Raw genomic sequence first — 14,540 nt, forward strand, 5'->3', positions numbered from 1 at the left:
AAATTTTAGGTATGGTACCGTGTATAACTCTCCCACTTATTGCTCATTTCATAGGGGGACGGGGAGGAATTGCTGGCATGTGCTGCGCGGGAGCGTCGGCCCAAATTTTTTAGGCCGAGATGAACTTATAGTTTTTGATTTAAAAAAAATTTCCAATATGTAATGCCAATTGTACACGCCTGTTCTTTAATTCAAAATCACCATCTTGATCTTCAAATTGACCATATGGTATCTGTATTACATTACACAACATCCTGTCCAGATAAAACCTCGTTAGTACACACAGCAGTTGAAAGGGAAGTGATGAGTGATGTTGATTGTTGCCTGTTTAATATGCAAGACCTCCTGCGACCATGATAACATCAGAAGAAAGCTTAAGAGAATTATATCATAGAACTTTTTTCTGGTTTGCACTTCATTGTAAAGGATTAGAGTATTCAAAGACATGAATAGCAAAAATGCAGAAATATAATACTGTAGAGCTCGTTTATATTAAAAGGTGCATTGATTTTTTTGAAATCATCAAATGTGAATTGATTAAAAACAAGTCTCTTGTACCATATTAATCATTTTCACCTGGGAGTCCACCAAGAAGGGGAATTTATTTCCAAATAAATTGCAACTTTTTGCTGATAAAATTAATGGTTTGGGGGTAAAAAAAAAAAAAAAATAGCCAAAAATCATTAGCTCCCGCCCCCTGGGCCCCCACCGGGGCTCTGCCCCTGGGCCCTGCTGAGTGCCTGCGGCCCCCAAACCCCCGGCTTTTTTCAGACTTTTTAAATATTTTTCATTCTCATCCCTGTTTTTTTTTTTTCTTTGACCTGGGTTAAAATTTTTAACCTAGTTCATAATTTTCAACCGAGGTAAAATTTTTGGATTATCAAAGATTCTTGAAAGGAATTTTCCATCACTTCTTTTGTCTCGCTTTCTTCCTCTCTGTCTACACTTAGGGGAGAGCGGGGTAAGATGAGCCAGGGGGTAAGATGAGCCACCCCCTGTTTCTAAGAAACAGTAAACAAATGTGACCACATTCAAAGGGGGCCGGGACCATTTACTTACACTTGTGGAGAGGAGCACCACATGTCAAACTAAGTGAGGGAGATATTTATAAAAATGTGTTTTTGTGCTTTCTAAGTCAATTCCATGTTTGTCCACAGTGAAGATGATTTAGAGAAGACAAAAGTAGAATAATATTTAGACACATTAGGGTTAAGTTAGTGGCTTTCTAAGCTATGATATGAATACTAATAAAAATAATTTTGATTAGCCTAATCCCCTTTATTAGCATTTTTCTTCAAAATGGTGGCCATGGGGTAAGATGAGCCATTAGATGTGGGGCAAGTTGAGCCATTGGCTCAACTTACCCCATTGGTGGCTGAGCTTACCCAATATGGATGACACTTAAGTTTTCACATTTACTGGTCATATATGACAACAACATATATATATATATATATATATGACATCAGATGAGGAAGACCAGTTGTTAGATGTGGGGGATTATGTTGTGGCAAAATTCACAGGGAAGAAGAAAGTGCATTTCTTCATTGGCCAGATAATCAAATTGGATGTCTTCGAAATAGAGGCAAGATTTCTCAAAAGAAGCCGGTCATGCCATGGCTCTGCAAGAAAGCCAACCTTTGTCTTCAAAGAGAAAGATGAGGCTGTCCTGTCAAGACAGGATATTGTGAAAAAATTGCCCCGCCCCTTTACTGTTGGGGAGACAGCACGGAGGGAGAGGCAAATGGTGTTCCCTTGCAATTTGAACGCTTGGAACATTGAATAATGATGAAATGATTGATGGAATGATTGCTGCATGTTTTAGCAATGTTTTAACCTACTGAAAGAAATAAGATTTTTTGGCACTGTTCTACTGTTTTAATAATTTCTATAATATAGTATATCTCTCATTCCCTCTCTAACCATCCCTCTTTCTATCTATCTACGCATATCTCTCTCTCGATCCATCTATCTATCCCTCCCTATCCCATCTCATTCTATCACCTCTCTCTTCATCTCCCCTTCTCTATGCAACGGCCCTATCCCCCACTTGATTCATTGATTGCATTTCTAATAATAAAAGTTGTTTACTTTGTTAACCTAACATGTTTTGTGTTGGCTCAATTTACCCCACACAGTGGCTCATCTTACCCCGTGCATGGGGTAAGTTGAGCCACTTGACATTTTTTTTTCAAGAGGTAATATCACTCTAACCATAAGAGCTTATCAATTATTTTTTGCTCAGATAGTAACAGTACACTTTGAAATTTGGTATGGTGTGTAGATTGGAAGCAAAAATGGCTTTAACATGTAGTTATGATGAAAAATGTAAAAAGTGGCTCATCTTACCCCGCTCTCCCCTACTGAGTATTTCCTCATCTGTCCTATCTACCTAATTAGCATTTTTTAAAAATATATTCTCTCATACTTAAGCAGGATTCAAGCTCAGCACCTTCTGATACTCAACCCAACACCTTAACCACTCGACCAGCAATGGAAGGAGTGATATATATATTTTGAATTTCTGAATGAGTCCAGTCTTATTACGTCATCAAGTAGTTTAAAATACACAGTCTTCCCAAATCTTAACTCTAAGGGCCCGGTCCCACGACACCGATAACTATAACTATACCTATAACTCCAACTCTGAGTGTCTATCTGCCTGAATTTAGTTCCAGTCTGGAGCAGAAACACCACAACTATAATCCCGACTATAACCTCGCTTGGTGCTGCCACTCATGGAAATAAATGCATGCAACTTAGGAATAGTCATGGAAGTTTTTTCCAAGTAGTAGCACATTATTCCGGGTCATACTGTACAGTTTGGACTTCAAAACAACCCATGTACACACTCCAGTGGTTTACAAAATATGGCTAGGTCACGGATTACAGAAACATAATAAAAAAGGATACAAAATACAGAGTGGTTACGGATTTTAATATGGATGCATCACGGATGCTAATAATTTACGGATCGGTCACGGACATTTCAGTATATTACGGATTGGTTACCGATTTCATACGGATGATGCATCACGGACGGCACGGTGGTGCAGTGGTTAGCGCTGTCGCCTCACAGCAAGAAGGTCCAGGTTCGAGCCCCGTGGCCGGCGAGGGCCTTTCTGTGTGGAGTTTGCATGTTCTCCCCGTGTCTGCGTGGGTTTCCTCCGGGTGCTCCGGTTTCCCCCACAGTCCAAAGACATGCAGGTTAGGTTAACTGGTGACTCTAAATTGAGCGTAGGTGTGAATGTGAGTGTGAATGGTTGTCTGTGTCTATGTGTCAGCCCCGTGATTACCTGGCGACTTGTCCAGGGTGTACCCCGCCTTTCGCCCGTAGTCAGCTGGGATAGGCTCCAGCTTGCCTGCGACCCTGTAGAACAGGATAAAGCGGCTAGAGGAGATGAGATGAGATGATGCATCACGGATAAAAAAAAAAATTAAGACGTCTAAAACAAATGTTTGAACTACTGAAATTCATAATTAAAATATCCTACTTGCATTTATATGTTTATTTTATTCATTTACTATCACATATCCGTGAATAAAAGATCCGTCTCGTCTCGTCTTCTTCCGCTTATCCAGGACCGGGTCGCGGAGGCAGCAGTCTAAGCATGGAAGCCCAAACTTCCCTTTCCCCAGACACCTCGGCCAGCTCCTCGGGAAGAACACCGAGGCGTTCCCAGGCCAGCCGAGAGACATAGTCCCTCCAGCGTGTCCTGGGTCTTCCCCGGGGCCTCCTCCCGGGGGGACATGCCTGGAACACCTCCCCAGGGAGGCGTCCAGGAGGCATCCGAAAAAGATGCCCGAGCCACCTCAGCTGGTTCCTCTCGATGTGGAGGAGCAGCGGCTCTACTCCGAGCTCCTCCCGAGTGACTGTGCTTCTCACCCTATCTCTAAGGGAGCGCCCAGCCACCCTGCGAAGGAAACTCATTTCAGCCGCTTGTATCCGCGATCTTGTTCTTTCTGTCATTACCCAAAGCTCATGACCATAGGTGAGAGTCGGAACGTAGATCAACCGGTAAATTGAGAGCTTCGCCTTTTGGCTCAGCTCCTTCTTCACCACGACGGACCGGTAAAGCGACCGCATCACTGCGGAGGCTGCACCGATCCGCCTGTCGATCTCACGCTCCATCCTTCCCTCACTCGTGAACAAGATCCCGAGATACTTAAACTCCTCCACTTGAGGCAGGACTTCTCCACCAACCTGGAGAGGGCAAGCCACCCTTTTCCGGTCGAGAACCATGGCCTCGGACTTGGAGGTGCTGATTCTCATCCCAGCCGCTTCACACTCGACTGCAAACCGCCCCAGTGCATGCTGAAGGTCCTGGTTTGAAGAAGCCAACAGGACAACATCATCCGCAAAAAGCAGAGATGAAATCCTGTGGTTCCCAAACAGGATTCCTTCCGGCCCCTGGCTGCGCCTAGAAATTCTGTCCATAAAAATTATGAACAGAACCGGTGACAAAGGGCAGCCCTGACGGAGTCCAACATGCACTGGGAACAGGTCTGACTTACTGCCGGCAATGCGAACCAGACTCCTGCTCCGTTCGTACAGGGACCGGACAGCCCTTAGCAAAGAGCCCCGAACCCCATACTCCCGAAGCACCCCCCACAGAATACCACGGGGGACACGGTCGAATGCCTTCTCCAGATCCACAAAGCACATGTGGACTGGTTGGGCAAACTCCCATGAACCCTCGAGCACCCTATGAAGGGTATAGAGCTGGTCCAGTGTTCCGCGACCAGGACGAAAACCGCATTGTTCCTCCTGGATCCGAGGTTCGACTATTGGTCGAATTCTCCTCTCCAGTACCCTGGAGTAAACTTTCCCTGGGAGGCTGAGAAGTGTGATTCCCCTATAATTGGAGCACACTCTCCGGTCCCCTTTCTTAAAAAGAGGGACCACCACCCCAGTCTGCCACTCCAGAGGCACTGTCCCCGACCGCCACGCGATGTTGCAGAGGCGTGTCAACCAAGACAGCCCCACAACATCCAGAGACTTGAGATACTCAGGGCGGATCTCATCCACCCCCGGTGCCTTGCCACCGAGGAGCTTGCAAACCACCTCAGTGACTTCGGCTTGGGTAATGGACGAGTCCACCTCTGAGTCATCAGCCTCAGTCTCCTCAGTGGAAGACATGACGGTGGGATTGAGGAGATCCTCAAAGTATTCCTTCCACCGCCCGACAATGTCCCCAGTCGAGGTCAACAGCTCCCCACCCGCACTGTAAACAGTGTTGGCAGAGTACTGCTTCCCCCTCCTGAGGCGCCGGACGGTTTGCCAGAATTTCTTCGAGGCCGACCGATAGTCCTTCTCCATGGCCTCCCCGAACTCCTCCCAGTTCCGAGTTTTTGCCTCCGCAACTGCCCGAGCTGCAGCACGCCTGGCCTGCCGATACCCGTCGGCTGCCTCAGGAGTCCTGGAGGTCAACATGGCCCGATAGGACTCCTTCTTCAGCTTGACGGCATCCCTTACTTCCGGTGTCCACCACCGGGTTCGGGGATTGCCGCCACGACAGGCACCGGAGACCTTGCGGCCACAGCTCCGAACAGCTGCATCCACAATGGAGGTAGAGAACATGGTCCACTCAGACTCAATGTCCCCCGCCTCCCTCGGAAGCTGGGAAAAGCTCTCCCGGAGGTGGGAGTTAAAGACCTCCCCAACAGAGTGCTCGGCCAGACGTTCCCAGCAGACCCTCACCATACGTTTGGGCCTGCCAGGTCTGTCCAGCTTCCTCCTCCGCCAGCGGATCCAACTCACCACCAGGTGGTGATCAGTTGACAACTCAGCCCCTCTCTTCACCCGAGTGTCCAAGACATAGGGTCGGAGATCAGATGACACGACTACAAAGTCGATCATCGACCTCCGACCTAAGGTGTCCTGGTGCCACGTGCACTTATGGACACCCCTATGCTCGAACATGGTGTTCGTTATGGACAAACTGTGACTAGCACAGAAGTCCAATAACAAAACACCACTCGGGTTCAGATCGGGGAGGCCGTTCCTCCCAACCACGCCCCTCCAGGTGTCACTGTCATCGCCCACGTGAGCATTGAAGTCCCCCAGTAGCACAATGGAGTCCCCAGTCTGAGCACCCCTCAGTACCTCTCCCAGGGACTCCAAGAAGGCTGGATACTCTATACTGCTATTTGGCCCGTAGGCACAAACAACAGCAAGAGCCCTCTCCCCAATCCGAAGGCGCAGAGAGGCGACCCTCTCGTTCACTGGGGTAAACTCCAACACATGGCGGCTGAGCTGGGGAGCTATAAGGAAGCCCACACCAGCCCGCCGCCGCTCACCACGGGCGACTCCAGAGAAGTGGAAAGTCCAGCCCCTCTCGAGGAGCTGGGTTCCAGAGCCCAAGCTGTGCGTGGAGGTGAGCCCGACTATCTCTAGCCGGTACCTCTCAACCTCCCGCACAAGCTCAGGCTCCTTCCCCCCCAGCGAAGTGACATTCCATGTCCCAACAGCCAGCCGCTGTGTCCGGGGATCAGGTCGTCGAGGCCCCTGCCTTCGACTGCCACCCAATCCACACTGCACCAGCCCCCTACTGCTACCTCTGTGGGTGGTGAACCCACAGGAGGTCGGGCCCACGTCACCTCTTCGGGCTGAGCCCGGCCGGGCCCCATGGGCAAAGGCCCGGCCACCAAGCGCTCGCATACGAGCCCCAACCCCGGGCCTGGCTCCAGGGTGGGGCCCCGGCTGCGTCCTACCGGGCGACGTCACGGTCCTGGATTTTTTCTCCATAGGGGTTTTTTGGTGAACTGCTCTTGGTCTGGCCTGTCACCTAGGACCTGTCTGCCTTGGGAAACCCTAACAGGGGCATAATGCCCCCGACAACATAGCTCCTAGGATCATTCAAGCACACAAACCCCTCCACCACAATAAGGTGGCAGTTCTAGTCTAGGATCTAGTAAAAGATCCGTGCTTTGTATTATTTTTTTATTTTCCATGAATTCGTATTCTGTGACTTCATGATGCAACAAGGATGTACAAATGCCCGGGGAAAAAATAGCACGTGCTCAGACAACGTCACATGTAAACAATGACCTGATTGGTCAGACGTTTTATTGGATCAGACTTTTCCAGGCCTGGAAAAATGGCTCCAGAGGCAATCTCACCGACCCGGATAAACCCAGGCCTGGGCTATAGGTATCGTTATCGGTCTGGTGTGAGCACCAACCATATAAATTGCACGGGACCCATTTATTTATAGTTATTGTTATAGTTATCGGTATTGTGAGGTCGGGCCTTAAAGGAACAGTCCACCGTACTTCCATAATGAAATATGTTCTTTGAATTGAGACGAGCTGATCCGTACCTCTCCGAGCTTTGCGCGATCTCCCAGTCAGTCAGACGCGCTGTTACTCCTGTTAGCAATGTAGCTAGGCTCAGTATGGCCAATGGTATTTTTTGGGGCTGTAGTTAGATGCGACCAAATTCTTCCACGTTTTTCCTGTTTACATAGGTTTATATGACCAGTGACATGAAACAAAGTTCAGTTACACAAATTGAAATGTGGCGATTTTCTATGCTATGGAAAGTCCGCACTATAATGACAGGCGTACTAACACCTTCTGCGCGCTTCGACAGCGCATTGATACCTTCACTCCTCTTCGGGCACGGCCAGGCGGGCGAATGCCCTGGGCCGTCCGCCCTGTCTAAAAAAAATGGTACAACTCGAGCCCCATGGTAAAATTGGGACTTTGTCATTTTTCCGCATGAGGCCCATGGTAAAACCACACTTCCAGGAGGGGCTGCCGTCTGCCTCCCAAGCCGGCCGAGAGCGCTCCTCGTCGGGCACGGCCAGGCGGGCGAATGCCCTGGTCCATCCGCCCTGTCTAAAAAAAAAATGGTACAACTCCGAGTGAAGGTATCAATGCGCTGTCGAAACGCACAGAAGGTGTTAGTACGCCTGTCATTATAGTGCAGACTTTCCATAGCATAGAAAAATCGCCACGTTTCAATTTGTGTAACTGAACTTGTTTCATGTCACTGGTCATATAAACCTATGTAAACAGGAAAAACGTGGAAGAGTTTGGTCGCATCTAACTACAGCCCCAAAAAATACCATTGGCCATACTGAGCCTAGCTACATTGCTAACAGGAGTGACAGCGCGTCTGACTGACTAGGAGGTCACGCAAAGCTCGGAGAGGTACGGATCAGCTCGTCTCAATTCAGAGAAGAACATATTTCATTATGGAAGTACGGTGGACTGTTCCTTTAAAACTAACCCTAGATGTAGTAAGTCTCCCTTAATAATACAAGTAGCAAATTATGAACTGGGTTAAAAATTCTGACCTGTAAAATATATATATATATATATATATATATATATATATATATATATATATATATATACACACACCTGTCCAGAATGGTATCAGTTTGGGACATGACCAAAACATATGACTGAGGCTGGCTGGGTCTTGACTAGAGCATAACTAAATAAATTAAGAATTAGAATATTTGCGTTATATAAAGCCCTATCTGTAAGTGAACGTCAGTCGTGTAAGACTCTCTGTATCGTTACCATCTGACAGAATTTAATTAAAAAATAACACTTAATTCCTGTGTCTAGTTAAAAGTCTCACTTTTTTGGTCATTTCTGCACTTAAAAAACACAAAATGCAATTTATATAAATAATTTATCAATGGCTCAGCTGATATAAAAGGACACCGTTCATGCCACTACACAAATTTTTTTATGATTTATTGTGTAAACATATTGCCCCGCATTTCTCAAGCTCATTCTCACACAGATGATAAATGTACACACTTCTCTCTGAATGCTGATGGGGTAACAAAGCCTGTTTTCAAACTGTGTTTCCTTTAAGACCGCAGATGAGATGCTGAAGAATGAAGGCCCTGACTGGCAAAGGGTTCTGGGATACGTGGAGAGCATATACCGCCATTTTGAGATGTGACCTCTGGAACATAAATGGTCCTGCTTGTTTTCTCGGGAGTCATTTGAAACCATTTCAAGCTTCTTCTCATACTTCAGCGAGATGTTCCACGAGCTGGCTTCACATTTTTGCTCCACCGTGAGGAGAAATGATCATCTCGTTCAAACAAAAAAATCAAAAAGATGTGCGGATTTTTATAATCAGCGCCACCATCTCAAAAAGCCAATAATATTGTCATGAGAAATGTTTTCCTTATTTACACCGAATTAAAAAAAAAAAAAGGAATATTCTTGTTTATAGAGCATGTCAGGAAGGAATTGTGTTGGTGTTACAGTGTAAAGAAGTGACACTTAGAAATAGGAAAATAATCAGCAACGGTTCAGCATGATGAAGCAGAGTTACTATGACAAAAAAAAAAATCCACAGCTTATCATGTTAACGAGAAACTTTTTGATCCAAGCACTGACACTGGAGACTCCTCCCATAAATATTACGTATCAACAATTACACACTTTTTGATCAGTTTAACCGTTGAGCCACCAGTCCCAGTCGAAGTGGATTTCCAAATAGAGCCCTGCACTCCTGCGGGACCCGACACAAAGCAGTGTGGCGCGGGACAAATTTTGAAAGCTCAATGCGGGAGCGGGCGGGAGGGGGAGTGCACAATGCGGGAGCGGGCGGGAGAGGTGATAAGCTGCAGTCCCGCTAACTAAAAACGTGTTTAAAATAAAATTTATAAATTATTAATTTATGTCTATCATATATAATTTGTGCTGGATATTTTATTTGGCATTAATGAAAACATTTTAAGATGCCTAAATTTGCGGATGTGGTCTAATCTCGCGTACGTTTCCGATTCCTTTCCACTCTTCCATGTTTGAGATCTCCGATCATGGCAGAAGAGCAGAGCTCCTCTAGTGAAGCTCACAGTGCTTCAGAAGTAAGTGCTGCTTTAAAAAGAGGTACATTTACCATTAAAAAGTCAAAAGTCCTGAAATCAGACATTTGGAAGTCGTTCTCACTCGTGTACGACGCAGAGGGAAATGAGCTGCCCTTTGCTTGTTGTGATAAGTGCCAAAAGGTTCTGACATACAACGGCCATAAATCAGGTACATCAGGCCTGAATTGCCATGTATGTACTGTCTTAAAAGGACAACAATTGTTGGAGTTCAGAGAGAACAACGCAAAAGTGACAGATGCGTTGAAGGCAAAGACCGTGTAGAAATGCGTTGATTTTGTTGCTGCGGACCTCCGCCCGTATGACAGCATCGCTGGTCGGGGATTAGTTCAGTTAGCCCAACACTTAGTTGACACGGCAGCCACAATAGGCAAATTCGATGTGCGAGATATTCTGCCCCATCCAACAACTGTGTCACATCATGTAGATGATAGGGCACTCAAATTTAGAAGAGCTGTTGTTGATGACATGAACAATGACAAGAACTTTCGTGAGAAATAACGCGAACGTCTGCATCATGCGGGATTTGCAGGCGGGAGCAGGACAAAATATGGCAGGTGCGGGCGGGAGTGGGACTGAAAATCATAATTCTTTGCGGGAGCGGGACTGCACAATGCGGGAGCGGGACTGAAAATTCTGTCATGCGCAGACCTCTATTTTCAAAAATGAGTACTCAAGAAGACAAAGAAAGTAGAACACTGAAATAGACAATAGCAATACTTATACCAAAGGGTCAGAAAAATGGCAAGACTTGGCAGAGAAACAGTGAAAACAATGAAAGTCTCATTACAAACAGTAACAAGGAAAGAAAGCTCAAAAGGTGAGAGTTCAATCAGTGTTGAACTGAGCTAGCATTACTGACGATGGCAACCTCTAGTGGTGCAATGCGGCATTTACTGCAATACTTTGGTTTTTGTTAGTTTTGCAAACAATATCGGGTGACCATTATTAAAAGCTGTAAGTTCACGGTTTTTTTGTTTGTTTGTTTGGTTTCAACATGTAATGATGGAGTGAATTTGTGAAAAACTACCTATAAGTTACTTGTCACTGTGTAACAGTGAAGTTGGTTACTATTATAACTAGAAAGGCACTCAGTAGAGTGCATACCTCCGCTAGGCCACATGTTATCAACACCAAAATCAAATCGCTTGAACCTAGAATAATACTAAAGCGGTACACCAAATTTCATCCAAATCCGTCCACTACTTTTTGAGTCACGTTGGGAACAGGCAAACAAATCCTTGATCCACATACATACGGTACATGTCCGGATTTGGATCAAAATCCGATTGATGGTTCCTTGGCCTATGACTCACCTTTCCACCAAACTTCATCCAAATCCGTTCACTAGTTTTTGAGTTACGTTGGGGAGAAACAAATCCTGGATCCACATACATATCTGGATTTGCATCAAAACCTGATCAATTGTTCCTTGGCCTATGACTCACCTTTCCACCAAATTTCATCCAAATCCTTTCAATACTTTTTGAGTTATGTTGGGAACAAACAAACAAATCCTGGATCCACATACATATCCGGATTTGGATCAAAATCTGATCAATGGTTCCTTGGCCCAGGGCTCACTTTTCCACCAAATGTAATTTAAATCTGTTCACTAGTTTTTGAGTTACGTTAGGAGCAAACAAACAGAGGTGAAAACATCACCTTCTCCAACAAAGTTGGCAGAGGTAATAATGATACCTGCAATATTGTCTGCACTGTGATGTCGCCCAGTGTTGATACACCATCATCATCATCATATCACTCATGCCAAGTGTGAAGGCAAGTCACAGATGTACCTGCGTTCACAAATACAGTTGCAAACTTGATCAGATGACATCACATCGATAATTTTAGCTAGGCTAGTTCGTAAACATTAGCACAGTTGCACAGGGTTGCATTTCAATGCCTTGCTATCTTATCTGATCATTAGCATCATCACCATCTATTCAACTGATCAAATATAACCTAAACCCCACCCTTGCTGACTCAGAGGTGCCTATGACTTGGCAAAATTAGTCATTTCTGCCCTTGACTCTGTATAAAAGCTTGCATTTGGAAGTATTGAGGTTATTGTGAGTGACTTTCTGGTGTATTTTCGAAGATATGAGCACTGATTAGAGTCTTCAAGTATTGACAATTCCAGGATTTCTAAACTTCAGTAAGACTGTGTGGTGTTATGTATGCTCTCCTCTTTTCTAAGAGTGCCACTGATGGATCAGGATCTCCAAACTGTAGTTCATGTACAGCTTTTGTATCGTACAATATTTTTCCTTGTGATTTATGACTGTCTATGTGTCAGCCCTGTGATAACCTTGTCCAGGGTGTACCCCGTCTTTCGCCCGTAGTCAGCTGGGATAGGCTTCAGCTTGCCTGTGACCCTGTAGAACAGGATAAAGCGGCTAGAGATGATACGAGATGAGATTTATGACGGTGGCTGAATGTAGCGTGACTTTCCACTGGAACGGGCCGTCGTGTTTGGATTCGCAGCACTGTAAAAAAAAAAAGGACTTCCTATGAAACGTGGGCTTCAGAATAAACTCTTATCTGGCTGGCATTTCCTAATTTTTGTGGGCTTCAAAGCAATCAATCAACAGCATTACTGCTGATCGTGTGCTGAACTGTAACACTTGTGTATTAACAAATACCATGAAATGACTGTTGAAGTGCCTTTAGTGTGATGTATATATTAAAACTTCAGTCTTGTGCCAAAGTCAATGACATTAATAATAAAGAAATATTTTCTTTATCATGTCTTGGGCTGGCATAGCTATTAATCAGTGATCATATTGTAAGTATATATACACATTCATTATTGAGGGGTGTTTTTTTTCTTTGTGGAATAACACAACTTAATATATACATATACAGTGGTGCTTGAAAGTTTGTGAACCCTTTAGAATTGTCTATATTTCTGCATAAATATGACCTAAAACATCATCAGATTTTCCCGCAAGTCCTAAAAGTAGATAAAGAGAACCCAGTTAAACAAATGAGATAAAAAATTATTATACTTGGTCATTTATTTATTGAAGAAAAATGATCAATATTACATATGTGAGTGGCAAAAGTATGTGAACCTCTAGGATTAGCAGTTCATTTGAAGGTGAAATTAGAGTCACGTGGTTTCAATCAATGGGATGACAATCAGGTGTGAGTGGGCACCCTGTTTTATTTAAAGAACAGGGATCTATCAAAGTCTGATCTTCACAACACGTTTGTGGAAGTGTATCATGGCACGAACAAAGGAGATTTCTGAGGACCTCAGAAAAAGTGCTGTTGATGCTCATCAGGCTGGAAAAGGTTAGAAACCCATCTCTAAAGAGTTTGGACTCCACCAATCCACAGTCAGACAGATTGTGTACAAATGGAGGAAGTTCAAGACCATTGTTACCCTCCCCAGGAGTGGTCGACCAACAAAGATCACTCCAAGAGCAAGGCGTGTAATAGTCAGCGAGGTCACAAAGGAACCCAGGGTAACTTCTAAGCAACTGAAGGCCTCTCTCACATTGGCTAATGTTGATGTTCATGAGTCCACCATCAGGAGAACACTGAACAACACTGGTGTGCATGGCAGGGTTGCAAGGAGAAAGCCACTGCTCTCCAAAAAGAACATTGCTGCTCGTCTGCAGTTTGCTAAAGATCATGTGGACAAGCCAGAAGGCTATTGGAAAAATGTTTTGTGGATGGATGAGACCAAAATGGAACTGTTTGGTTTAAATGAGAAGTGGTATGTTTGGAGAAAGGAAATGACTGCATTCCAGCATAAGAACCTTATCCCATCTGTGAAACATGGTGGTGGTAGTATCATAGTTTGGGCCTGTTTTGCTGCATCTGGGCCAGGACGGTTTGCCATCATTAATGGAACAATGAATTCTGAATTATACCAGCGAATTCTAAAGGAAAATGTCAGGACATCTGTCCATGAACTGAATTTCAAGAGAAGGTGGGTCATGCAGCAAGACAACAACCCTAAGCACACAAGTTGTTCTACTAAAGAATGGTTATAGAAGAATAAAGTTAATGTTTTGGAATGGCCAAGTCAAAGTCCTGACCTTAATCCAATCGAAATGTTGTGGAAGGGCCTGAAGCAAGCAGTTCATGTGAGGAAACCCACCAACATCCCAGAGTTGAAGCTGTTCTGTACGGAGGAATGGGCTAAAATTCCTCCAAGCTGGTGTGCAGGACTGATCAACAGTTACTGGAAATGTTTAGTTGCAGTTATTGCTGCACAAGAGGGTCATATCAAATACTGAAAGCAAATGTTCACATACTTTTGCCACTCACAGATATGTAATATTGGATCATTTTCCTCAATAAATAAATGACCAAGTATAATATTTTTTGTCTCATTTGTTTAACTGGGTTCTCTTTATCTACTTTTATGATGTGTGAAAATCTGATGATGTTTTAGGTCATATTTATGCAGAAATATAGAAAATTCTAAAGGGTTCACAAACTTTCAAGCACCACTGTAGGTCCAAAACAGCTTTGACATGTTGAGGTATGGACTCCACAACACCTCTGAAGGTGTGCTGTGGTACTGTATCTGGCACCAAGACGTTAGCAGAAGATCGTTGAAGTTCTGTACGTTGTGAGGTGGGACCTCCATGGATCGGACTTGTTTGTCCAGTGCATCCAACAGAAACCTGGATCAGATTGAGATCTGGAGAA

General features: G+C 44.8%; 1 protein-coding gene across 2 annotated transcripts in view; it reads left to right on the plus strand.

Annotated features, from left to right (window-relative positions):
- The window catches only part of si:ch211-195o20.7 (cytospin-A), a 59,192-nt gene extending 46,577 nt beyond the window's left edge, over positions 1-12,615 (plus strand). For both annotated transcript variants that reach the window (XM_060933328.1, XM_060933329.1), the window contains one exon: positions 8,840-12,615. In XM_060933328.1, coding sequence (XP_060789311.1) covers positions 8,840-8,929 — 90 coding nt within the window. In that variant the 3' untranslated portion in view covers positions 8,930-12,615. The remainder of the gene's footprint in view (positions 1-8,839) is intronic.
- The last annotated feature ends 1,925 nt before the right edge of the window (positions 12,616-14,540 follow it).

This window comes from Neoarius graeffei, chromosome 11, assembly GCF_027579695.1.
Source record: "Neoarius graeffei isolate fNeoGra1 chromosome 11, fNeoGra1.pri, whole genome shotgun sequence".
NCBI lineage: Eukaryota > Metazoa > Chordata > Actinopteri > Siluriformes > Ariidae > Neoarius > Neoarius graeffei.